The 25,903-nt window shown below is 38.2% G+C and overlaps 1 protein-coding gene across 2 annotated transcripts in view; it reads right to left on the reverse strand.

Annotated features, from left to right (window-relative positions):
- The window catches only part of TNPO3 (transportin 3), a 91,063-nt gene that overhangs the window by 47,981 nt on the left and 17,179 nt on the right, over positions 1-25,903 (reverse strand). The window contains exons 1-5 of one of the 2 annotated variants that reach the window (XM_054563824.1): positions 23,854-23,986; positions 15,951-16,151; positions 14,907-14,980; positions 12,946-13,102; positions 1,311-1,454 (exon numbers count right to left, since the gene is read on the reverse strand). In XM_054563824.1, the coding sequence (XP_054419799.1) occupies positions 1,311-1,454; positions 12,946-13,102; positions 14,907-14,980; positions 15,951-16,073 (498 nt within the window). In that variant the 5' untranslated portion in view covers positions 16,074-16,151; positions 23,854-23,986. Of the gene's footprint in view, positions 1-1,310; positions 1,455-12,945; positions 13,103-14,906; positions 14,981-15,950; positions 16,152-23,853; positions 23,987-25,903 lie in introns of those variants that run through there. The other variant, XM_054563823.1, reaches the window with a different exon arrangement.

Raw genomic sequence — 25,903 nt, forward strand, 5'->3', positions numbered from 1 at the left:
AGCAAATCAGTCTTTCTGTACCCCAATCATGATCATATGACATTTAAAATCCATGTTTTTTCATATCAGTCTCTCCAAACGGAATGTCATTTGTGTTCCCTACCCGATTTTTTAAAAAATTTTCAACGTTGATTTTTTTTAGAGAGAGGAAGGAAGAGACAGAGAAAGAGAAACTTCGATTTGTCGTCCCACTTACTTACGCATTCATTGGTTGATTCTTGTATGTGCCCTGACCAGGATCGAACCCACAACCTTGGAGTATCGTGACGATGCTCTAACCAACTAAGCTAGCCAGCCAGGACTCCTTGCCCTATTTTAGTCTCAGGAAATTTTTTCCATCCTTTTTCTGACATTCAAGTGCTATCTAAAATGAAAGGGTCCAACAGGTATTAAGGACCCATACATAACACATCAATGTGACATTTCATAGTATCAAAGTGAAAGAGAGGTTCTCAAAGCTTCTGGGGAGGAGAGAAGGTAACTCAGAAAGCAACAAAAATCAGAGTTATCCAGCTTCTCATTAGCAATGATGGCTTCCAGGATATAAGAAGTCCTGAAAATTTTGGAGGGAAAAAATACTGACCTCTCTGCCTAGCTTAGCCAAATTAAGAATGAAAGTAAATAAAAATATTTCTCAGGCATGTGAAAAAAGGTTTACTTCCAACATATTCTTCGGAGGAAGGTATTTGAGGAGGTTCAAAAACTAGTTAATCCAATTCACAAGCATAGTAAAAATAAATAAATCTTTCTAAAAAATATAAATAGCCCTGGCTGGTGTGGCTCAGTGGGTTGACTGCCAGTTTGGGAACCAAAGGGTCGCCGGTTCAATTCCCTGTAGGGCACATGCCTGGGTTGCAGGCCAGGTCCCCAGTAGGGGGTGCGTGAGAGGCAACCACACATTGATGTTCCTCTCCCTCTCCTTCTCCTTCCCTTCCCCCTCTCTAAAAATAAATAAATAAAATTTTCTAAATTTTTAATAAATAAATAAAAAAAAATAAAGACCCAATGAACATTATCAGAAATACAACTTTATACTTCTAAAAGAGACCAATTTTTTTGTTAATTGAATTTTTATACGTAATTCATTGATCTACACCTAAGACTGTTTTCCTATTAAACCTAACTCATTCCACACTGAATATTAAAACTAACACCTTAATTTGGTACCTGGCAACAAAGGAGAACTGCTGCTTTCCTACCATACAGCTGCCAATCACTGTACAGAAATATGAAAACACTGTTATGTCCCTGAAAGTTAGTTACTGTGACTATGTGGCAGAAATACTTTCATAAAAAAAGCCATTACTTACCAAAACCTCAAAAAGTAGTGCTAATAATTTATTGTTAGCCATGAAGTTACTATCCAGAACACCTAAGTTAAACCAACTTCCCAAACAGCGAAAGACCTTCATAAGCATTTTCTCATCAGTTCCTACTTTTTCTACACAGGTCATCTGAAATGAAGAAAAAAAAATAATGTCAGTCTTTATATTTAAACCATTACTACAATTTTCATTATTACAGATGTAATAACGAAAAGGATGAAAATAGTAGCAGCTAACATAAGTGCTTTGTAAGTACCAGACTTTGTTTTCAATACTCTTTAATTCATTTGATCCCCACTAAATCTCTACAGGTAGGTACTATTATTTTTACTTTCTTAATTGGGGAGATGAGATAAAGAGGTTATACCCTTACCAAAGACAGGTATATTTTGGAAATAACTATGTTTCTTAGATCCCACTCTGCATTAATTTGATCAGTAGAACTGTCTTTAAAGTAATACCCATCTATGGTTGATTTTATAGAATTAAAATAAGCTAGTTGTACTACTGTATATTCCCACATGAAAAGTGGATGTTTTAGCTTCAGCACTCAAGCAAATATGCTACTCCACAGAAAATGACACTACTATAAATGTGATATTTATTATAAGAGATAAAAAAAGTTAGACTAAAACTCAAAATTGTTTCTCCTGAAAATTCATTTTGTGAGATATATTTTTCAAAAGAAAAGTGTAATATAACTTTTTCTGGATAAAAAGTGTTTAAATCACAATTGTGGAATTACAGGAATACTGGTGATGATAATAAGGTGAAATAACCAAAACAAATAGAAGGCCTCATTTTAACAACTGACATGAAATTCAGAACTTTTTAGTAGGAGAGCCTATAACTTGACTTGGAACTGTTTCTCATGAAATAAGAGCTTTCCCTGTTATTTAAGGAGCTCGATGATTTAGAAGCTGAAGAAAGAGCCAGCTGTAGAATTTGATCTTCCAAGTACCCCATGTACCTTTATTCAACTTAACCACAACACTGTCAAACTACCATGATCTCACTAAAGAATTTCTCTTTGCTGACAATTAAAAATAAAACCCCAAATACCTTTTTATTCTTTCTACTGGATGCACTGTCTATTTTCTTCATAAATGCCACATAATAAACAGTTTAATAACCTAAAAAAGTGCTTAAAAATAACTTTTATAGGCCCATGTCAGTGGAAGGGATCTCCCTCCAGGCCTCTTGGCTGCCGAGGACTCACCCTGACTACAGCAAAGGAGCTGTTCTGCCGGGACCAACCGCATGGAACAGGACTACTACTAGAAACATCAGAATTGCTATGGGGTTTGGAAGGGATGGGGGTATGGAACTTGGCCTTTATGCTTTCTAAATGACACCTCATTTTTACTAAGCCATAATGTTTACAAATGAAAGGACTTGATTGCATATTCTAACTACAGGCTCAAAGTTAAGGATATAATTTTGGAAAAATCTTATATCTAAAACTAGCTGCTTTGGAGAAATTCTGCTAATTAAACCAAGTGCACACCATAAAGCTTTGGAACTGAGTTACCTTCAGTTCCTCTTGAGAACTATATTATAAAAACTCCATCTCTTGGAGTTAGGCCTCAAAGCTGAAGGTAAATGCCAAGAGTTCATGAGTGAAAAGACAGCAAAGGAAAATAATACTTCTGATCTTGGATTAACAAAATGGAGAATAAGTGGAGGGAGAAAATTATATGGAGGCCAGGCTCAGTTCAGCTATAAGAGCAAGAAGAATAATATTAAAAACTTTTAAAAGTTCAATATAACATTTAAGAATGGGTCCACTGGAGAGCTTCAGATGCCAGAATATCACCCTACCACCTTCACTGGTGACACACTCAAGGGGCAGACTCATCAAGCACCAGAGCGCTGCTGAAGCAAAGTCCTGTTCCATGGGGTTGGTCCCGGCAGAACAGCTACTTTGTAGTCAGGGCCAGTCCTAGGCAGCCAAGAGGCCTGGAGGGAAATCCCTCCCACTGACATGTCAACAGCAATCATGGCTCAACTACAACAGAAGGAGGCACACAGCCCACACGGGGGTGTACCTGGAATGCTCAACTAGGGTGACTGGGGAAGCTGTCATGCTGGGCCCTACAGGACATCCGACTACATAAGGTCACTCTACCAATACTGGGAGATGTAGCAGCTCTACCTAATACATAGCAACAAACACAGGGAGGCACCCAAAATGAGCAGAGAAAGAAACATGTCCTAAATGAAAAAACAGAACAAAACTTCATAAAAAGAACTAAATAAAACGGAGACAAGCAATATACCAGATGCAGAGATCAAAACACTGGTTATAAAGATGCTCAATGAATGTAGGGGAAGCGTAGATTAACTTATTGAGAACTTCAACAGAGATAGGGCACATGAAAATGGAGATAGAAAACAAAAAAAAAAAGTCAGAAGTGAAGAATACATTATGGGGAACCAACAGTAGAGCAGAGGAAACAGAGGATCAAAGCAGTAATTCAGAAGATAAAGAAGCAGAAAATACCTGATCAGAACAGCAAAAAGAAAAAGAATTAAAAATATGAAGATAGTTTAAGGAGTCACTGTGACAACTTAAACAGTACCAACATCTGTATCATCGGAGTGCTTGAAAGAGAAGACAGCAACAAATTAAAAACCTATTTGAATTGTACTTAATTGAACTGGAATAAAAAATGACAACGGAAAACTTCCCTGACCTCATGAAGGAAGTAGATGTACAAATCCAAGAAGCACAGAGAGTCCCAAGAAGATGAATCCCAAAGAGGTTCACACCAAGACACATAATTAAAATGCCAAAGAAGAAAGACAAAAAGATAATTTTAAAAGCAGCAAGAGAAAAGCAGTTAGTTACTTACAGTGGAGCTCCCATTAGACTGTCAGCTGACTTCTCAATAGAAATTTTGCAGGCCAGAGGGATTGGCACAAAATATTCAAATGGATGAAAAGCAAGGATATACAACCAAGATTACTCTACCCAGCAAAGCTCTCATTTAGAATCAAAGGACAGCCCTGGCCGGATAACTCAGTTGGTTAGAACATCATCCCATTATGTCAAGGTTGCAGGTTTGATCCCAGGCCAGGGCACATATAAGAATCAACTGTAAGTGCATACATAGAGGACAACAAATCGATGTTTCTCTCTCTTGCCAATATTAATTAGAGGAAAAAAAATTCAAAGGACAGATAAAGAGCTTCCCAGACAAGAAAAAGCTAAAGGAGTTCATCACCACCAAACAAGTATTACAAGAAATGTTAAAGGATCTTCTTTGGGGGGTAAGGAGGAAGGGATAAAAAAGATGAATACCAAAATGGCAATAAATACATGTCTATCAACAATTACTTTAAATGAAAATGAAGTAAATGAAGATACACGATGGCTGAATGGGTAACAAAATAAGACCCTTACAATATGCTATCTTGTACAAGAGACTCACTTTAGATTTAAAGACACATATGGACTAAAAGCAAAGGAATACAGAAAGATATTTCATGAAAATGGAAACAGAAAAAAAAACTGGGTAGCAATATTTATACTAGACAAAATAGACTTTAAAACAAAGGCTGTAACAAGAGACAATGAAGGACCCAGTAATTCCACTTCTGGGTATTTTTCTGAAGAAACCCAAAACATTAAATTGAAAAGACATATGCATCCATATGTTAACTGCAGCATTATTTACAAGAGCCAAGATATGGAAACAACCTAAGTGTCCATCAACAGATAAATAAATAAATACGAAAAGGTGCACATATACAATAGAACACTCAGTCACCAAAAAAAAAAAAAGAGAGAAGAAGAAGAATGAAGGGAGTATAAGGGGACTAAATGGTAATGGAAAAATAATACAATAAAGATTAAATTAAATAAATAAATAAAATGCCTCCAAAACTTTTTTTAAAAAAAAAGAATGAAATCTTGCTGTCTGCAAAACATGGGTGGACCTAGAGGGTATTGTGCTGAGTCAAATAGGTCAGAGAAAGATAAATAAATGCCTTTTGATTTTACTTATATGTGAAATCTATAAAACAAAATAAACAGGCAGACCAGAAACAGACTCATAGATACAGAGAATATTTTGAAGGTTGCCAAATGGGAGAGGGGTTGGGAGATAAGTGGAAAAGGTAAAGGGATTAAGAAGTACAGATTGGTAGTTATAAAATAGTCATGAGGATGTAAAATACAACATAGGAAATATAGTCAATAATATTGTATGTCAGATGGGTATAGATTTATCAAGGTGATCACTTTTTAAGTTATATAAATTTCTAACCACTGGGTTGTACACCTGAAACTAATATAATTTTATACATCAACCGCGGTTGGAAAAAAAAAAAAAAGAAGAATGGATCCCATTTGAATAGATTGTAAAAGTAAAATACTAGTAAGAAAATGGGATGGAACAGGACCATTAAAGAGAACATAGGGGAAACCAAATGAAAAGGCTTTAAGAGGACTTTGGTACCTGATATTATAGCCAAAAAACTATTTTTCTTGGCAATTCTGTACTATTTTTGTCCTCTAGTTCTGTAACATGACAAGCTACATGACAAAATTATAGACCTTATTAGACACCACAGGGATCTATTTTTCAGATTCCATCACAACAAATCAAGCAATCACCCGTGCCAATTATGAGGGAGTGCTAAGTCAAGCACATGCTTTGAGAGCCCAAATGGCTGCTGCACTTGACCACTGTGGCAGTAATTACGGCTTTACGGACAGCAGTGTTGACTGGATTCTTTTGACTTCACCTGAGCACTTACAAAAAGAAAAGGACAAATTTAGGATCACTGACCTTCGGCTCGTCATAGTCTGAGAACCAGAGAGCTTCTATGACAGCTCTAAATGAAGCTCTTATTTTTTGTAGTGATAGGGCTGAAACTCACACACAAAATTTAATTGTATGGCTTGCTGGTTACAAACAACAGCTAAATTTACAATCCCACCAAGTTTCTCATGTGAAAGTGAGGGAACTGAGTGCTAAAGAATGAATTCTGAAGCGTGGAAAGTAGACATCTGGTTGGACCCTAATGGAACTGATCACCTTACAGTCCCAGGTCACTCTGACTCTCTTACCGGGGGAAGATGCCTGCCTTCCAGTGTCTGAGATTAGCCTTCCTTAGCTTGAAAGGCCTATAATAACAGATACACTATAAAGGGATTCCCATTATCTTTAGGACCTACCACAGCCATCCCCCCTGCTCCCCATAACTAGAGTCAAAGAGGACAGGAACACACAGAAGGAAATAACTCACATACCAAGAGAATTGTAAAACTTTGCTAATATGCTTCTGAAGAAACCTGGGGAACATATGTGGGAGTGAATTCTAAGGGTGTTAAACCAAGGGAGGCTGGAACCAGACTAAATCAAAGCCATGCATATGAGTGTACTTCCTAAGATTCTAGATTTAATGAGTATATGGGGCCTCTGGGAAACACCAATAGGAAAATCACTGTGCAAATATCTAGGATTTGGAAGCAAATTTATGCCCTCTTCTGCAGGTAACTATTTTTCTTTTAGAAGCAGTTTCTGGCTTTGCTACTGACCCCTGGTAGAGACTGAACATCTAATGATGGGACATCAGGTGATCATGTGGTCTGAGCTTCTCATAATGAACTGAGTACTATCTGAACTACTTAGCCATTACGTTGGGCATGAGTAGCAGCAATCTGTCGTCAAACGGACATGGTTTATAAGACACTAAGTTCAGAAAGGTCTGGAAGGTAGCCCTGGCCAGTGTGGCTCAGTTAGTTGGAGTGTTGTCCTGTAAACTGAAAGGTGGTGGACTCGATTTCCCAGTCAGGGCACATGCCTAGGTTGACAAGGCAACCAATCAATGTTTCTCTCTTGCACCTGTATTTCCCCCCATCTCTCTCTCCCTCCCTTCCCCACTTTCTAAAATCAGTGAGCATACCCTCAGGTGAGGATTTAAAAAAAAAAAAAGAAAGAAAGAAAGAAAGAAAAGGAAAAAAGAAAGGTCTGGAAGATACTAACTGTACTAGCAGGTGGCTCAGATTCTCTCAACACCAGCTCTTCCTGCATTGTTTTATCCCCCTCAATCCATGTCTATGGCCACCTGGGATGTTCCTTACAGCCAGATAACTGAGGAAGAAAACTCAAGCCTGGATCACAGAAGGGTCTGCACAGTACACTTTTACCACCTGAAGATGGACAGCAGCAGCATTACAGGCCCACTGAAGTGCCTTAGTGAAGGACAGCTGTTGAAAACAAACCCTCCTAGATGGCAGAACTTCAAGCAGTATGTTTGGTTGTTCACCATCTCTGGAGTGAGAAACGATCAGAAATATGAACCTACACTTATTCATGAACAATTGCCAATGGTTGGAATGAATAATCAGGGATTTGGAAGAAACAGTGTTGAAAGTCAGTGACAAGGAAGCTTGAGGTTGAGATGTATGAATGGCATATGAATGGGCACAGACCATGGAGATATTTCTGTCCTGTGGGAACACCCACCACAGGGCATCCACTATAAAGGATTCTCTCAATGACGGACAAAATGATAAACTCTGTGATGTCAGCCTCTTTCACCAGCCATTAGAGTGCTTGCTCAATGGGCTCACAAAATGGACACGACATCAGGGGTGAAGGCTACACATGGAGTTAACATGGACTTCCAATTACCAAGGCTTAACTGATTAATACTACTGATGAATGTCAAATCTGCCAACAGCAGAAAACAACTCGGAGTCTCTATTATGGCACTATTCCCCCGTGGAAACTTGGTTGACTGAGTACGTTGGACTTCTATCACAGAGGAAGCAGAGATCTGTGTTCACAGGAAGACATGTATATTCTGGGTATGAATTCGCCTTCCCTACCTGCAGTGCTTCTTATCAGCACTATCATTCATGGATTCACAGAATGCCATATCCAACTATCATGGCACCATATCTAATCAAGGACCTTGTATCAGAATAAAGGAAGTATAGAAATGGGCAATTTTGAGCCCTGTTGGTTTGGAGATCTTGATCCTCGAGGAAGCAGTGCTTATATCAGGAAACACAAAAATAATTACAATGAATTGGAAGATAAGACTATCACCTGGACAATTTGGGCTTCTTATACCACCAAACCAAGAGGAGAAAAAAGGGGTTAATCTATAGGCTGGACTGACTGACCCTAATTACTAAGGAAAAATTTGGTACCTCCTACACAATGGAACCAAGGAGTTCTCAATCTGGAATCCAGAGGATTCTCTAGGAATTCTCTTGGTACTTTCATACCCAAAAGTAAATGTTAATAGAAAACTACAGGAGCAACAACCAAAAACAGTAGGCTGATTGTGGGCTCACTCTTTGGGAATGAAGGTCTGGGTTACTTCACAGAGCAAAGAACCCCAACTAACTGGGTTGGTGTCGCACCCACTCAGGCTGCTATAATAGAATACCAAAGAATGGGTGGCTCACAACCGAAATTCACTTCTCACAGATTTGGACTGGGAAGTCCAAGATTAAGATACTCACAGATCTGCTGTTTGATTAAGTACCTGCTTCCTGGTTCAAAAACAATTTTCTTTTTGTTGTGTTTTCACATGGCATAAGGAGGAAATAAGCCTTCTGGGGTCTCTTTAATAATAGTACACTAATCCCATTCGCAAAGGCTCTACCCTCATGACCTAATCACCTCCCAAATACCCTACCTCCAAATACCATCACATTGGAGATTGGTTTCCAACATATGAATTTTGGGGGATACAAATATTCAGTCTACAGCAGCAAGATAAAGATAAAATGAGCTGTGAAAGAAGTCATAGATATTAATTATAGCTTTGTGACCAATATATAAATGAGGGCTATAATAAAATTGCATATTTTCTACTTGCTGTTATACCACTGCACAGGAGTTTAAATGTATGTAGAAGAGTGTGTATGGAAGCTGTCAGTCAAATGAGAAGACCGGGGCTGGTTATAGGTTTAGTGTCTGTAACAATGGATCTAGGCTCTTTCAATGTCTTTTTCCCTGAGCCAGGTAGCAGTAACTTCTTTTCAAAAGGATACTGGGGAGAAACTCCCAAATGAAACAGGTTCTGCTTCCTGGTTCGTGTGGTCACTTGGCAGCCTTCTGCAGAATGTGCATCTCCTCCAGCCCCAGTCTCCTAGCTTCCCTGGTGCCGGGCTCTTGCGGTGCACTGGCCAGCAGTTTCCTTCACAGTCGCCCCCTCAACCCCCTCCCCATTCCCTAGCAATGGTTTTGTAGCAAAGTGCTTCTGGCTTCTAAGAAATGTACAGTAAAGTCTTCATTTAATGCTGTTGATGGGTTCTTGGAACTACAGCAGAACAATGTATTAATAAAAACAATGTTAACATTGGCTCATTTATATAAACAAGAGTTAAGTTCCTAGGGCATCTGATCAGTTTCATAGGAAAATGATGTTGAACGAAACACCATTCAAGGACCTGCTATACAACGTCTCTATCCCTAGATTTAGAGCACTCAGCTTCTCCAGTGTCTACAGTACACAGCAGCCAGCAGCGTCCCCGGTATTCCCACGGCCATGTGATTTTGTGGCAGAGTGCCTCTGGTGATGTGCTTTTCCTGAACATTTTTTGGGCTTCCTGGAAAGGTCTCCAGCAAGTTTAGGAGGACAAATTTTCAGCAGCATGCAGCACAATAACTTCTATACCATGGCCATGGCCTCTCCAACAAGGTCTGGATCTCAGCCCTGAAGAGGGGTGACCCCTTCCTTCCTTGGAAACTCTATCTCAGCCTTGGGATTAATGACTGCTCCTTGTATTTTTTTTCTCTACTTGTTTTATTGTATCTGTTTATATTCTTTAGAACACTCTTTATTTCTTATTAGACAATCCCTCAATACTGTAACCTCCTGTTAGAATTAATAATTCTTTACATTAAACATTCCCACATATCACTATGTAGTTTCTTTCTAATGACTGGACTCATATTGATATTAAATAGAACCAAAGACTAGCTCTGACACAAGGAGGTAACAAGATGAGCACAAAATCTTTTTTTTAAATTTAATTTATTTTTAGAGAGGGGGGAAGTGAGGAAGAAAGAGAAACATCGATGTGAGAAATGTTGATTGGTTGCTCCTTGCATGCCCCCAACAGGGGACCTGGCCCAAAACCCAGGTAAGTACCTTGACCGGGAATCAAACAGCAACCTTTCGGTCTGTGGGACAACGTCTAATCCAATGAGCCATACCAGTCAGGACAGTAGGCCATCTTTTTGTATTAGGAAGCAAAAAAATTCTTCAGTGGCCAAAATTATGACATTTTTAGCATCAAAAGAATGATTTTAGTGGAAACCCTGAATCAATGAAAAAATCCATGAATCTAGACTTCTGGTCAAGATGGAAGCGTAGGTAAAAATGCTTCACCTCCTCACGCAACCAAAGAAAGAATTACAACTAGACCTCAAAACAAATAACACCTAGAACCCTCAGAAAAGTCAGCTGTATGGAATACGACAATCAAGGACTTAGAGAAGTCACATACATCCAGACAGGTAGTGGGGTGGACACCTGGTGTGGTGCAGATAGGAAGCCGTAGTGGAAGGGGCAGTCCCACATTCACATGTGGATAAAAATCGGGAGGGATACCCTGAGAGCAACCAAGCACAGCCCAGGGTTCCAACACCAGGAAGATAAATCTCCATAACTTCTGGCTGTAAAAACTAATTGGGGCTGGGATGGCAGAAGAAACTGCCAGACTTTCAGGAGACTCAGCTTAAAGGGCCCGCACAGACTTAAAACATATGCAGACCAACTCCCTTTGGGATTCAGCACCAGGGCAAGAGCTGGAAGGGCGCCAGTTGAACAGGGCAAGTGCTGGGCAAATCTCCATAGAGCAGGCAGTGGCCCCTCTTTGAGCCTCCCCCCAACACAGAGCCACAAAGCAGTGAAATGGGTTGCCCCACCCTGGCAATTACCGAAGGCTCCACCCCGCACAATTTGCAGTTGCCTTTTCTACAATAGGCCATGCTACTAAGACAGGTAGTCAAAGCAGCTCTACCTAATACACAGAATCAAAGACAGGGAGGCTGCCAAATTGAGGAGACAAGGAAATATGGCCCAAATGAAAGAACAGAACAAAATTCCAGAAAAAGAACTAAACAAAATGGAGACAACCAACCTATCAAATGTAGAGTTCAAAACACTGGTTATTCAGATGCTCAAGGAACTCAGTGGGTATTTCAACAGCATAAAAACAATCCAATCAGAAACAGAAGTTACACTGACTGAAATAAGAAAAAAGTTTACAGGGAACCAACAAAGGAGGGGATGAAGCCGGGATTCAAATCAATGATTTGGAACATAAGGAAGAAATAAGCATTCAACCAGAAGAGCAAGAAGAAAAAAGAATTAAAAATAAAAGGAATATTATACGGTTTTTCTGGGACATCTCCAAATGTGCTAACATCCGAAGCATAGGGAGGCCAGAAGAAGAGAAAGAGCAAGAAATTGAAAATTTATTGGAAAAAATAATGAAAGAAAACTTCCCTAATCTGGCAAAGGAAATAGACATACAAGTCCAAGAAGCACAGAGTCCCAAACAAGTTGGACCCAAAGAGGACCACACCAAGACATATTATAATTAACATACTAAAGGTTGAAGATAAAGAGAGAATCTTAAAGGAGCAAGAGAAAAGCAGATGATTACCTACAAAGCGGTTTCCATAAGAATGTCAGCTGATTTCTCAAAAGAAACTTTGCAGGCTAGAAGGGACTGACAAGAAGTATTCAAAGTGATGAAAAGCAAGGACCTACAACCAAGATTACTGTATATAGCAAAGCTATCATTTAAAATGGAAGGGTAGATAAAGTGCTTCCCAGACAAGGTAAAGCTAAAGGAGTTCATCATCACCAAGCTATTATTACATGAAATGTTAAAAGGACTTATAAGAAAAAGATGATGATCAAAACTATGAACATTAAAATGGCAACGAAGCACAATTATCAACAACTGAATATAAAAAAAACAAACTAAGCAAACAACCAGAACAGGTACAGAATCATAGATATGGATATCATTTGGAGGGTTATTTGCTGGGAAGGGAAAACGGGAGAATGGGAGAAAAGGTCAGGGATTAAGAAGCATAATTGGTAGGTACAAAATAGGGGAAATGTCAAGAATAGAATAGGAAATGGAGAAGCCGAAGAACTTACATGCACAATCCATGGACATGAACTACGGGGATGGGGTGGTACCAGGCAGAATGGGGCAAAGGGAATAAATCCGGACAACTGTAATAGCATAATCAATAAAATGTATTTTAAAAAACAAAGAAAAAAGAAAATCCATGAGTCCATAATACTTCATAAAGAGGAAGCCAGGGGAAAAAAACCAAAACAGTAATATTTGAGATGGCTTTAAAACAAATCCTTATTTTGAAAACATAAAATTAAAAAAGAATTAAGACATCTTGACTTTCTCATAGAAACTCAGAAGACTGCCAACCAATACATAGTCGAATGAATTATACAATTAATAAAATACTATTTGCAAGCTACAATTAAACTAGCAAGGCAAAGAAATTTTGCAAAGAAAGCTAATTCACAATCATGAAACTAAGTTACAAAATAAACACCATGGTTTTTGTCCACAGGCAGTTAGTATTCCAAACCTACTCACCAACAGAGATACCACTGTACTAGAGTAGAAGGCCAAATCTTCTATAATTTCTGTGCGCCGGTTAGCTCCAATTCGTAAGGAACGACTGTGCACTTCTTCAGGTAACACTGTAAGGATCTCCAGCAGAAAAGGCAGAGAAGTTACATCATTGCTATACCTAGAAAAGAAAAGGAGAGACATAAGTTACTGCTTAAGTCAGAAAAAACACAATCATATAACAACAGCCGTACGAATAACCTATGACAACAAAAGTAGCATTCTCACTATTAAAGAGAAAAAAAATAGATAAATTTTTAAAGGGTAGCTAAAAATCAAAAATTTAACTTGCATAATCTTTGACCAAGCAACTCCACTTCCAGAAATTTATTTCTTAGAAAAATCTCATAGGTACATACAAAGATATGCACTACAGTACGTTTTTATAATAGCAAAAATATTGGGAAAATATAAAGATCCTTCAAAATTAAACAGGAATAAAAAGGTTACAGATAGCCCTGGCTGGTGTGGCACAGTGGAGCATCAGCCCATGAACCAAAGTGTAGGCTGGTTCAATTTTTAGTCAGGGTACATGCCTGGGTTGTGGGCCAGGTCCCCAGCAGTGGGCACATGAGAGACAACCACACACTGATGTTTCTCTCCCTCTCCTTCTCCCTCCCTCCCCTCTCCCTTCCCCTCTGTATAAAAATAAATAAAATCTTAAAAAAAAAAAAAAGTTTACACATGCACAGCCATTATGAGATACCTATCTATGTCTAACAGGAAAAGATCCACAATGCATTAAGTATAAAAAGTATATGAAACATATTACATATGAGTGAATAAATACATATATAAGCATATATATATTTAACCATGTATGCACACTCTGGCCAGGCTGCTCAGTTGGTTGGCGGGTTAGGGGTTTAATCCCTGGTCAGGGTGCGTGCGGGAGACAATCAATCAATGTCTCTCTCTCCCCTTCCCTTCCTCCCTCTCTAAAATCAATGAACATATTCTCAGGTGAGTATTAAAATTAAAATATGTATGCACTTATTTTAAAATGCTTAAAGGAAAGTCCAGAGGGATATATAGCCAATCATTAGTAGTGGTTATTATGAAGCATAGGAATAAGTAGAAAGAAAGGTGTTTACTTTTTACTTTGAAATAAAAAAATAAATTATCCATATAAGGTCTTCAATGACATACTACGGTTGGAGGTAAAAAAGACATCCACTTTGTTAAAAAATAATTTCCTGACAAAGTATGAAAATGCAAACAAGTATCAAGATTATCTTGCCGAGGCCATAAGGAAATGCTTTATTTACAGTAGCAGGTTCCAAGTGTCTAAAAATAATATTGCCCCTTTGACAGACATGATACACATCTCAGTTAGTAAGAACGTACACTCATAATAATTTACAATTTAATATCATGTTAAACATTCTCAAATTTTTTATAGAATTGCTTGATACATCAGTGGGGGTGATTCACAAGGCAATCAAAGACTTTGTTGCAGTTAAGTGATACATGCATACATGTAAATTATGAGTCTTTTTTCTTTTCTTTTTAAAGATTTTATTTACTTTTAGAGAGAGGACAAGGGAGGGAGAAAGAGAGAGAGAGAGAAATGTCAATGTGCGAAAGATGATTGCCTCTCACATGCCACCAACCAGGGACCCAGCTGGCAACTGAGGCACGTGCCCTGACTGGAAGCAAACAGTCAACCATTCCGTTCCCAGGCCAGTGCTCAATCCACAAAGCCACAGCAGCCAGGGCTATGAGGGTCTTTTATGTTCCAAATGACATAATTCTGTAGTATTTAAATTTTAAATGGTTTTCTTTTACCTGACAAAGGTTAATAATGAATTCCACGTTAAGAGTTTGGGGAAATGGTTCAAATGTCTAGCTACTGCTAACAAACTTCTCTGTGTAGGTTAACAGTAATACCAAATGCCAGCATACAGTCAATGCAAATTACTTACTTTTCTACCAATGTTTGTACACACCCCTTCCAGGAAGGCATCTGTAGGGCAAGGTCTGCTATTGCTAAAGCCAGCTAAATAAGAAGAGAAATTAAATAAATGAATAGGACAGGTGAGCAGAATAGGGTTATCATCAATATTAATTGAAAAGCAAATAAACTACGTTTCTTCCAAACAATATGACAAGACTGACACACCCCGATCTCCCCTGACCCCTTCAACTATCTGTATCATATAAACTCTTACAGGCTAGCTACACATTTCTGGGATTTAAAAGCTAACCTTTAAAAATGAAAACCAAGAAAACAAAAAAAAGAAGAAAAAAAACAGACTATAGATTTTCCTCAGAATATATCAATACTTACTTTTATTTGGCAATACCATAAAACTTCATGGACAGATAAATTACACTTTGCCAGAAGGCCAAAGCTATGGACAAAGTCAGCCCATTGACTCACTCCTCAAGTAATGGATTGCCATGAACCTTCTCTTTCCTTGAAGCCTTATGCAAAAGCCTCCTTCCTCTTCAAGGGCACTTCTATGCCAGGCAGAGAACACATGTGACTACGTATTCACTGATGCTTCCAGTTTCCCTTTCTAACATTATTTCCCTGTCTAAGGGGGGAAAGGCCAGATGCTCTAGTTCACCGTTTCATTCATGATATTTTTATTAGCCAATCAGTCCAGAAAAGATTTTTTTTAAAGGCAATTATGTAGACCTCTGGCCCATAAGAGTACAGTGTTTTTATCATCTGCAATTTTAACAGAGGGGGCAGGGGGGTATGTGTTGTATATACGGTTGCCTGTGAAAACCTATATTCACCTTCCCCACTTCCAGTATGTAAGTTAGTTTGAAATCAAATGAACTCTAGGATTAATACAAAAGATTTAAATTTTCACTTTCTATTCACTTAGAGGAATATAACAATTAGTGCATAATAAAATTGTTAATATTACTTCACATGGCCCAGCAATGTCAATCAAAATTAACTTGATATCCAAGTGGTCTTAACAAATTTCCCTAGTGAGAAGCATAGGATTTACCTGCGTTACAATGACAGGTGACAAGTCTTTCAAGTTCTGGATATGGGTTAGTAATGAGTCCCGTAACGAGGCATGAGAGTCTGTGGGGAGCTCATAAAATGAGGTCTGAATCTTCATTTTCATGGTCTGGGCAGCAAAATAGCATGATTCTACATCCTGTCGAATCTGTAACAATTGGTCTGAAATCTCCCATGCATGAACCTGAAAGCAGATCAAACAAAATGTATTAAAAGACTTCTTTTCTAAATTTTAGTTATCAGTCAACCTCAATACATATAAACCATATTCAGACAAAAGTATAATGAAAGAAAAATTTGACAAGCAAAATTACCCAATAATTCAGCCACTACTTCAAATTCTGTATTTATAGGCCCTGTTCAACAAAATATTACTTGAAATCTTCTGACTTATTCTAGGAAGCATGAGAGTTATCAATTGAATCAATAAAGCTGATTAGAATCACTCTTTGTATGGGGGAAGAGTATGAAGAAAAATGTCCGGAAAGTCTACTAAAACTAAAACGTCACTGTATAACTTTCCAACACTAATCTACAGGTTGGATGTTTCTCCTCTTTTCCACTTAAAAATAAATAAGCTTTGTTCACTCTGAGAATTGAGTATGGAAACTATTTTAATATATCAATAAGCAGGAGACTATATTTCATATTGGTCTCAATAGGCATACATTTCAATCTTTAGTTCCTGAATAAAACCTCAGAAAAAAAACTATCTCACCCCAAGTGAATACCTCACATAATTGAATTTTTTTTTATGTATTTCTATTTGGCAAAGTGCCATACGTGCTACTAAAATCATTTTCACAAGAGAAAATTTATCTATAGAAATAATAAATAGAACAAAAGCAAAGAATTTGGTCTCTAACAGCTAATCATAGTTATAAAAGGGAGTCAGTCTATTTTGAAAGATAACTTTGAAAATAAATTGAGCAATACACAACAGGCAACTAAGTAACAACTGATAAATTCTAAAGCAATTCTACACCAAACTGCCTCTTCATCGGAGAGGGCTAAAATGGACTAGCAATGATGGATTGAAAAAAATTTTCAATCTCAGTTGAGGAATAGAGCCAACTGTGAAGAGAGATCACGTAGATTTACCTAGTCAATTTTTTATCAAGATAGAGCACTGCACAGAGTAATGCATTAGTGAATCTTCAAGATCTTTCCAAAGGTAAACAGGAAATCAAGGAAGAGAAAAAGGTAGAATAAATGGCCTGTACAAGTTCCCAAAGTAAACTGAAAATAGAGACCTTGAAATTCACCACAGGTTTACTGAAATAAAACTTAGCTTTAAATCAGTAAGTTGGTGGAATATACTGTAAGCATGAAACATTAATTTTTTTCTAAATATGTTTTATTACCTTTTTTTGGAATTTGTGCCCCAGTATGTTACATAAATCTTCCAGCCCATGGTTTTTAACTTTCCCCCCAAGACTTTATTTATTTTTTAGAGAGAGGAGAAGGGAGGGAGAAAGAAAGGGAGAGAAATATCAATCGGTTGCCTCTCTAGGCACCTGGACCAGGGACCAAACCCGCAACCCAGGCATGTGCTCCGACCAGGAACGGATCTGGAGACCTTCCACGTTGTGGGACAATGCTCCCAACTGAGCCACACTGGTCAGCGTCCAGCCACAGTTTGTCGTTATTCACTGTTCAACCAGTAATCTAATCACATCTGTTACTTAACAGGCCATCAAAACATATTTTGCTCAAACGGATTTTTTTTTTAATTTTATTTATTTATTTTTAGGGAGAGAGGGAAGGTAGAAAAGAGAGGAAGCAAAACATAGATCAGTTGCCTCTCACACGCCTCCAACTGGGACAGCCTGCAAACCAGGCATGTGCCCTGACCGGGAACTGGTGACCTTGTGCTTTGCAGGATGACCCCAACCAACTGAGCCACACTGGTCAGGGCTCAAACTGATATTTTAAAAAATAATAGCACAAAGATTCTACGAAGCCTTGGAATCCTATAAATTCCCTCATAAAAAAGAGCCGACTTCCAGTCAAGATGGCAGCATAGGCAGACATGGCTTGCCTCTTCGCACAACCACATCAAAATTACAACTAAAATATAGAACAGCCATCACTCAGAACTGTCAGAAATCAAGCTGAATGACAGTCTGATAACTACGGAATTAAAGAAACCACATTCATCCAGGCTGAGCCTTGGACCCAGCAATCTGGTGCCGTATCTGTGACTCCATCAACCTGGCTAACACTGACTGACCCACACTGGAGGTCCCCAGAGGATTGGAGGTCCCCAGAGACTCCACCCCTCCCAGCTTAGGAGCCCACTGAAGTTGCTTTTCCATATGAATGGCTGTTCTTAGCTCATGCTTCACAACTTCCTAAATCCCATGAAACAAGCAACAGCTGGCCTCAGTGAGTCCCAGCCCTGGCACTAGCAGTATCCAGCCTAGATTCACAGCTTGACTTCGCCTGGGAAACTCCAAACCCAGCACAAATAGCAGCCCTCTTAGATTCCTTTATAACTCAGGCAAGGCGGCCCTGGGCAAAACACCGGTGGGGGCTGACCTTGGCCTGCACCACTTGGGAAACCCCAGGGCCAGTACACCCAGTGGAGAGCTACAGACCATGTCAGAGCACCACCACCCTGCCCCTGCACAGCTGGTCCTCCATGGAGGGCGGACGTTGGTCATCAGTGGTCACAGCCAATCCTTGCAGCTGATTGGCCTGGATAAATCCCTCCCATTTATCTGCCCAAAGCAACCAAGGCTCAACTACAAGAGGAGAGTGTACTCAGACCATATGAAGAGCACATCTCAAGTACCCAGCTTGGGTGATAGGGTAGGCTGTGCCCCTGGACTCTGCAGGACACCTACTATATTAGGCAATATTACCAAGACACAGAGTCAAAGCACCTCCACCTAATACATAGAAACAAACACAGGGAGGCTGCCAAAACAAGGAGACAAAGAAACATGGCCCAAATGAAAGGACAGATCAAAATTCCAGGGAAAGAACTAAATGAAATGGAGACAAGCGATCTATCAGATGCACAGTTCAAAACAATGGTTATGAGGATGCTCAAGAAACTTAGTGAGGACCTCAACAGCATAAAAAAGATCCAGTCAGAAATTAAGGAGACGCTAATTGAAATAAGAACAATTTACAGGGAAACAACAGCAGAGTGGGTGAAGCGGAGAATTAAATCAATGGTTTGGAACATAAGGAAGAAACAAGAAGAAGAAAAAATAACCCCAAAATATGAGGATAATATAAGCAGCCCTGGGACAATTTCGAGAGGTCCAACATTCATAGCATGGGGGTGCCAGAGGAGAAGACGAAGAGCAAGAAATTGGACATCTATTTGAAAAAATAATGAAAGAAAACTTCCCTAATTTGGTAAGGAAACAGACATGCAAGTCCAGGAAGTAGAGTGTCCCAAACAAGATGGATGCAAAAAGGCCCACTCCAAGACACATGATAATTAAAATGCCAAAGGTTAAAGATAAAGAGAGAATCTTAAAAAGCAGCAAGAGAAAAGGAGATAATTACCTACAAAGGAGTGCTCAAAAGACTATCAGCTGATTTCTTAAAAGAAACTTTGCAGGATACTAGGGATTGGCAAGACATATTCAAAGTCATGAAAAGCAGAGACCCGCAGCCAAGGTTGCTCTATCCAGCAAAGCTATCATTTAGAATTGAAGAGCAGATAAAGAGCTTCTGAGGGAAGAAAGGAGTTTATCATCACCAAACAATTATTATATGAAATGTTAAAAGAACTTATTTAAGAAAAAGGTCAAAAAGAAAAAGAGAAGATCAAAACTATGAAAAATAAAATGGCAAAAATACGTATCTATCAACAATTGAATCTAAAAAACAGACTAAGCAAACAAGAAAAACAGACAGAAGCATGGATACAGAGAGTACTGTGATGGTTGCCAGATGGGAGGCAGGGGTAGGGGAAAAAGTGAAGAGGTGCAGGGATTAAGAAGTTCAGATAGGTAGTTACAGAATAGCCATGGGGGTGTAAAGTACAGCACAGGAAATGGAGTAGCCAAAGAACTTATACACATGACCCATGGGCAAGGACAATGGTGTGGGAACTGCTTGAGGGAGTGGGGGTGCTGGGTGAAGGGGGGCATAGGAGGAAAAACAAGGACAACTGTAATAGCATAACCAATAAAATATAACTTTTTTTAAAAAGTGCAATTAAAAAGGAAAACCAAAGTACTATGGACATTTATAACAAAACTTGGCATAATTTAGTTATCTCCAAGAACTCTAACTTCTAAGTGGCTGGGGACAAACCAGTAACATCTGTAAGATTTCTATAGTTTCAGCTTCAGTAAAAGCCTAAGTAGAAGGAACAGGCTAGCTAATGGATCTAAGAGCAGACAAACAACAAAAGAGCCAACAGGTGTTCACTAGAAAACACAGGGAAACAATCCAAGGACTGTATTTGAAAACAGATGAGGTTTTAGTGAGCAGAAAAGGTGAGTGGAAGAGGCCTACCTAAGGTCTATGGAGAAGGAATTCAAGCCTCTATGGACTCTTGAAACCAAACAGCTAGGACAGGACTCCCAACTGAGGAGAAAGTGGTGTGAACAAAATCAAAAGTTTACAAGACAAGTACAATAGAGACGAAGAGGAAAAAAGGAGAAGATAACAAAGCCAGGAAATCTTAACAATAAACTACCATATTTGTAAATACTACCTGAAAACAACAGATAAGGAAGCTCTCTGTTGGAAATACTATGCTTAACCATGCCTTCTAAATGTTCAGAAAAACTAATTTCACACACAAAAAAATGCTATATATATGGGGAAAACAAGAAAATAGCGAACAGAAAACATCCTACAGGAAAAGTAGGCCAGAAAAACATTTTAAAAACTAGCCTGAAGTCCAAAGGACATAAGAGCCAACCTGAAAGAGCTCCCAATGGCCACAGCTAAAAAATCTGGAGTAACAAATTATGATAGTGTTAGATTATAACTCAAAAAATGTTTAAAACATCCATGAGTTCATACTGATGTGACTGACAACTGAATAAATAACTCTTGAGAACTTATTTATAGGATATAAGACACCCTTTTTATAGAAAAATGCTAGTTAAAGTAGAAAGAACGAGAAAAACAGAAAATTCCCATTAGAACACTTCAGGTAATAACTGCTACTGGCAAGATTAACATATAAATGATAAAACTGTTGAGTGAAACTTTAAAGAGAAACATGATATTCAAAGTATCTCCACCCAAAATTTACTAGTTATTGTGATGGTTTTGCTCTATGTCCATGAAGTGCTTGGCACTTACCATGCAAGAACTCAGACTACTCTGCTGGAGAGACAGTGTCAAGAGACCAGGAGCCCTGATGGGTGTGGCTTGGTTGGTTGTGTGTCATCCCGCCAAAGGAAAGGTTGGCAGTTTGGTTCCAAGTCAGGCACAAGCCTGGGTTACAGGCCAGTCCCCAACTGAGGGTATGCAAAGGCAATAAAATAGATGGATGTTTTATCTCATGCATCGATGTTTCTCTTTTTTCTCTGTCCCTCTCTTTCTCCCTCCCTTCTCCTCTCTCTAAAAGAAAAGAATAATAATAGATAAATAAAATCTTTAAAAAACAGAGAGAGAGCAGGGAATCTCTGGCAAGTCATAGAAAGCAAGAGGAGCCCAGCTAAGTCCAGCCTTTCAGTCATTCCTACCAGAGTGGCAAACCTGCAATTAAAGCCATCTTAGAAACTCCTGACCAGAGTCCATCCACCAAATGTATGCCTCACGGCATAGAATTATCTTCCACAGAGCCCTCCTTGAAGTCGTGACCTACAAAGTTATGAGATACAATGGAATGGTTCTGGTTTTAAGTCACTATGTTTTGAGGTAATTGGGTTCACAGTAGTAGATCATGGGAACAGAGAAAGACAATCAGATAGTACATGCATCCTGATGAGAACAGGATACCACAATGACAATAGGTCGAAATCAATCTGTGTCTCAAACCTCTGGATCCAGCTAACAATTTGCAGGAAATACAGTGAAAAATAGAACCATATCATTAACTATACAATCACCAAAATCCAGAATTGTAGGGACTCTCAACATGTCAAATGGCCCAGATTCCTCAACAGGTTAATAATCTATACAGAGAGAAAAACCTGCAGATTAAAAGGCACTCGAACACATTTTAAAGTCAAACAGCAAGACCAAAGTACAATGTGGAAGGATACCCACTTGGGTGATAAAACCACAAAGATAAAGAAGGGACTAACATGAAAGGAAAGGGTTCTTTTAGGGAGACACAGCAGTTATGTGAAACCAGACACAAGGGAAACTTTTGGAGTGGCCAGTGAAGTTCTATTTCTTGACTTGGGTGGTGGCTTCAAGGACACTGTATACAGTAATTCACCAAGTTCAACATTTGTTTTGTATGGTTTTCTATATCTGTTTAAAAACAGAAGAGCACAAAACAAACAAAACCCCCCAATACTGCCTATTGAATTGAACTAGTATTGGAGTCTTTCTCCCTTGTAAAATACTTCATTAATTGTGCCATGCTATGTGTACTTCAGTCTGAATGGCAGAAACTAGCAAAAAATACCAACTGTATCATTCTGGGTTATATATATTTCTGACTTAAACATTTCTATGTCCTTAGAAGGAGAGATCTCAAAAATGAAGGGCAAAACCAAAAGTCAAAACAAAACAAAAACACTATTTCCTTCTGGAGAACTGAGAGTATGAAACCAAAAATTTATTTTTCAAGCACCTCTGATATATTTGTGTATTTTTTAACATATCCTTCAGAATTGCCTTTAAAAATAAAGATGCATTTATAGTCCTAATATGAAAAGTTCTCCAAAATACAGGGTCCAGCCAAAGTAACACCTGTTTGAGTATGGTTGGTAGGGTAATAATATGGATGCATTAATTTATTGTTTTAATTTGATCATTTCACCTAAAATGTCATATGGTTGTGCTTGAGTATGATATTGTTATGTTAGAGAATTACATGCTTACGTACTATGATTTGATTTTGTAATAAAAGAGGGGCGTTATTTGTGCTGGACCCAGTATACAATTAAAAAACAAAGATACAAATCTTTTAAGATCCTTTTTGTAAAAAGTTAAATTACATTACTTTTTTTTTTTTTTTAGAGAATGTAGAAGTTTTTTAACACACAGGAGTTAGTTTTATGCTCTATATACTCCCTAAACAACCTGAAACTATCACTCTCATAGCACTTACGGGGTGTTTCAACTTTGGTTATAAGACACTAACTGGCATTACACCAGTTTTCCAGCCTAAAACAAGTACAAAAGAATAAAAAAGAACCTGTTTGAAGACATCAAAACTATCAAGACAGCTAGGGTATGAGGCCACAGATTCCAGAGACAGGGAATAGAGAGCAGAGTTCAGCCCAACATTTGACTCCACTTCTCCTTTCAAGGCATTTACCTATTTGAAAGTAGAAGACAAAAGGTTAAGAAGGTAAAGATCCGTGGGAAGTCTCATAAAATTGGGGTGATGAAAACAAATTTAGGGCTCACCAAGGAAGAGAAGCCCAGATAAACACACTCCACACTTTTAGTTGGAACTCAGCAAAGGAAATAGGAACTGTATCTCAAAAAGACTGAAACATCTCCAGGATAGACCAGATGCCAGGCCACGAAACAAGTCTTAATAAACACAAAAGGACTGCAATCACAGAACGTATCTTTTTTGAATCACAATGAAATTAATAGAAGAAAATCTGGAAAATTCACAAATATGTAAAAATTAAATATATCCTAAAGCATCCATTGGGTTAGAAAAGAAATTAGAAAATAGCTTAAGACAAATGAAAATGGAAACACAGTATAGTAAAACTTATGAAATGCAGTGAAACAGTTCTAAGAATTTAACAGCTTTTTACACTTACATTAAAAAAAGAAGCACATCTCGCCCTAGCCGGTGTAGCTCAGTTGGTTGGAGCATCGTCCCGTAGCCGAAAGGTTGCGGGTTCGATTCCCGGTCAGGGCACATACCTAGGTTGCAGGTTCCATCCCCAGTCCGGGTGCGTATGATCCCCGGTCCAGGCGCGTACGGGAGGCAACCAATCGATGTTTCTCTCCCTCCCTTCCTCTCTCCCTTCCTCTCTGTCTAAAAGCAATGAAAAAAAAAAATGTCCTTGGGTGAGAATTTTTTTAAAAAAAAGCAGCAGCACATCTCAAACCAACAATCTAACTTTATACCTTAAGGATCTTAGAAAAAGAACACACTAAACCCAAAGCTAGCATAAGGAAGGACATAATAAAGATTAGCGCAAAGATATATAAAACAGAGAATAGAAAAACCAGTATGTGATTCTTTAAAAAGATCAACCAAATTAACAAACCTTTAGTCTAGATTAAGAAAAAAGAAATGAAATGACAGCAGGAACATTACCATCAATTTTACAGAAATAAAAAAGATTATAAGAAATACTATGAACAACTATACACCAACAAATTATATAATCTAGATGAAATGCACAAATTCTAGACACATACCAAGTCTGAATCAAGAAGAAATAGAAAATCTGAATATTACTATAACTAGTAAAGAGATTAAATTAGTATCTAAAACCTCCCAACAAAGAAAACCCAGGACAAGATGGATTTATTGGTGAATTCTACCAAACATTTAAAGAAGACTTAATACCAATCCTTCTCGAACTCTTCCAAGAAAATTAATAAAAAGGAGGAAACACTTCCTAATTCATTTTATGAAGCCAACGTCACTCTGATACAAGAGCCAGACAAAAGATACCATAAGAAAACCACAAACCAATCAATACCTCTTGTGAATACTAATGCCAAAACAAACAAACAAAAAAAAAAAACTTTCAACAAAATACCAGTAAACCAAATTCAGTCTTATATTAACGTATTATACACCATGACCAAGTGGAATTTATTCATGAAATGCATGGGTGGTTTAACATATAAAAATCAAACAATGTAATAAACCACATTAATAGAAGGAACAAAAACATAAACATCTCGATTGATGCAAAAAAGGCATTTGACAAAACTTAAAACTCATGATAAAGAACTCAACAAACTAAAACAGGAAGTTATCGTAACCATATAGTCATGCACTGACTGCATAATAATGTTTCAGCAATGGACAGCATATACATGGTGGGCCCTTAGATTACAGTGAAGCCGAAAAACTTCTATCACCTAGTGACACTGTAGCTGTCATAATGCTGTATGTATATCAATCATGTAGTTGCGACAGTGGAAACAAAACCACTGCATTGTCAGCAGTATATGTACAGTACATACAATTATGTACAGTACATAATACTTGATTTTAATAACAACTGTTACTGGTTTATGTATTTACTATACCATTTATCATTTAGAATGTACTCTTTCAACACATAAAAAAATGTTTGCTGTAAAACAGTATGCTGTGTTATGCAGGGAACAGCCTCATACATCTTGTGTTTACCATGCCTCTTAATTACATCATTTTCTCTTGTGCTTACTTTAATACCACATTGTTTTACATATTTAATGTAGCCTAACTCTACAGTGTCTATAAAGCCCAGAGTGGAGTACAGTAATGTCCTAGCCTTCATATTAATTCACCACTCACTCACTCACTGACTCACCCACAGCAACTTTTAGTTCTGCAAGCTCCATTCATGGTAAGTGCCCTAGACAGGTGTACCACTGTTTAAAAATCTTTTTTTTATCCTCACCAAAGGATGTTTACTGATTTGGGAGGAGGGGAAAAAAACACATCAATGTGAAAGAGAAACACAAATCAGTTGCCTCCCATACGTGCCCCGACCAGGACCAAATCTGCAACCTCTTGGTGCATGGGACAACGCTCCAAACAACTGAGCTACCTGGCCGGGGCTTTTTAATCTTTTATACAGTATTTTTATGGTAGCTTTTCCATATTTGTTTTTATCATTATAATATTTTATTAAAGTA

Source organism: Pteronotus mesoamericanus, unplaced genomic scaffold, assembly GCF_021234165.1.
Source record: "Pteronotus mesoamericanus isolate MK-2021 breed Mesoamerican mustached bat unplaced genomic scaffold, CSHL_Meso_final scaffold_85, whole genome shotgun sequence".
In the NCBI taxonomy this organism is placed as follows: Eukaryota; Metazoa; Chordata; class Mammalia; order Chiroptera; family Mormoopidae; genus Pteronotus; species Pteronotus mesoamericanus.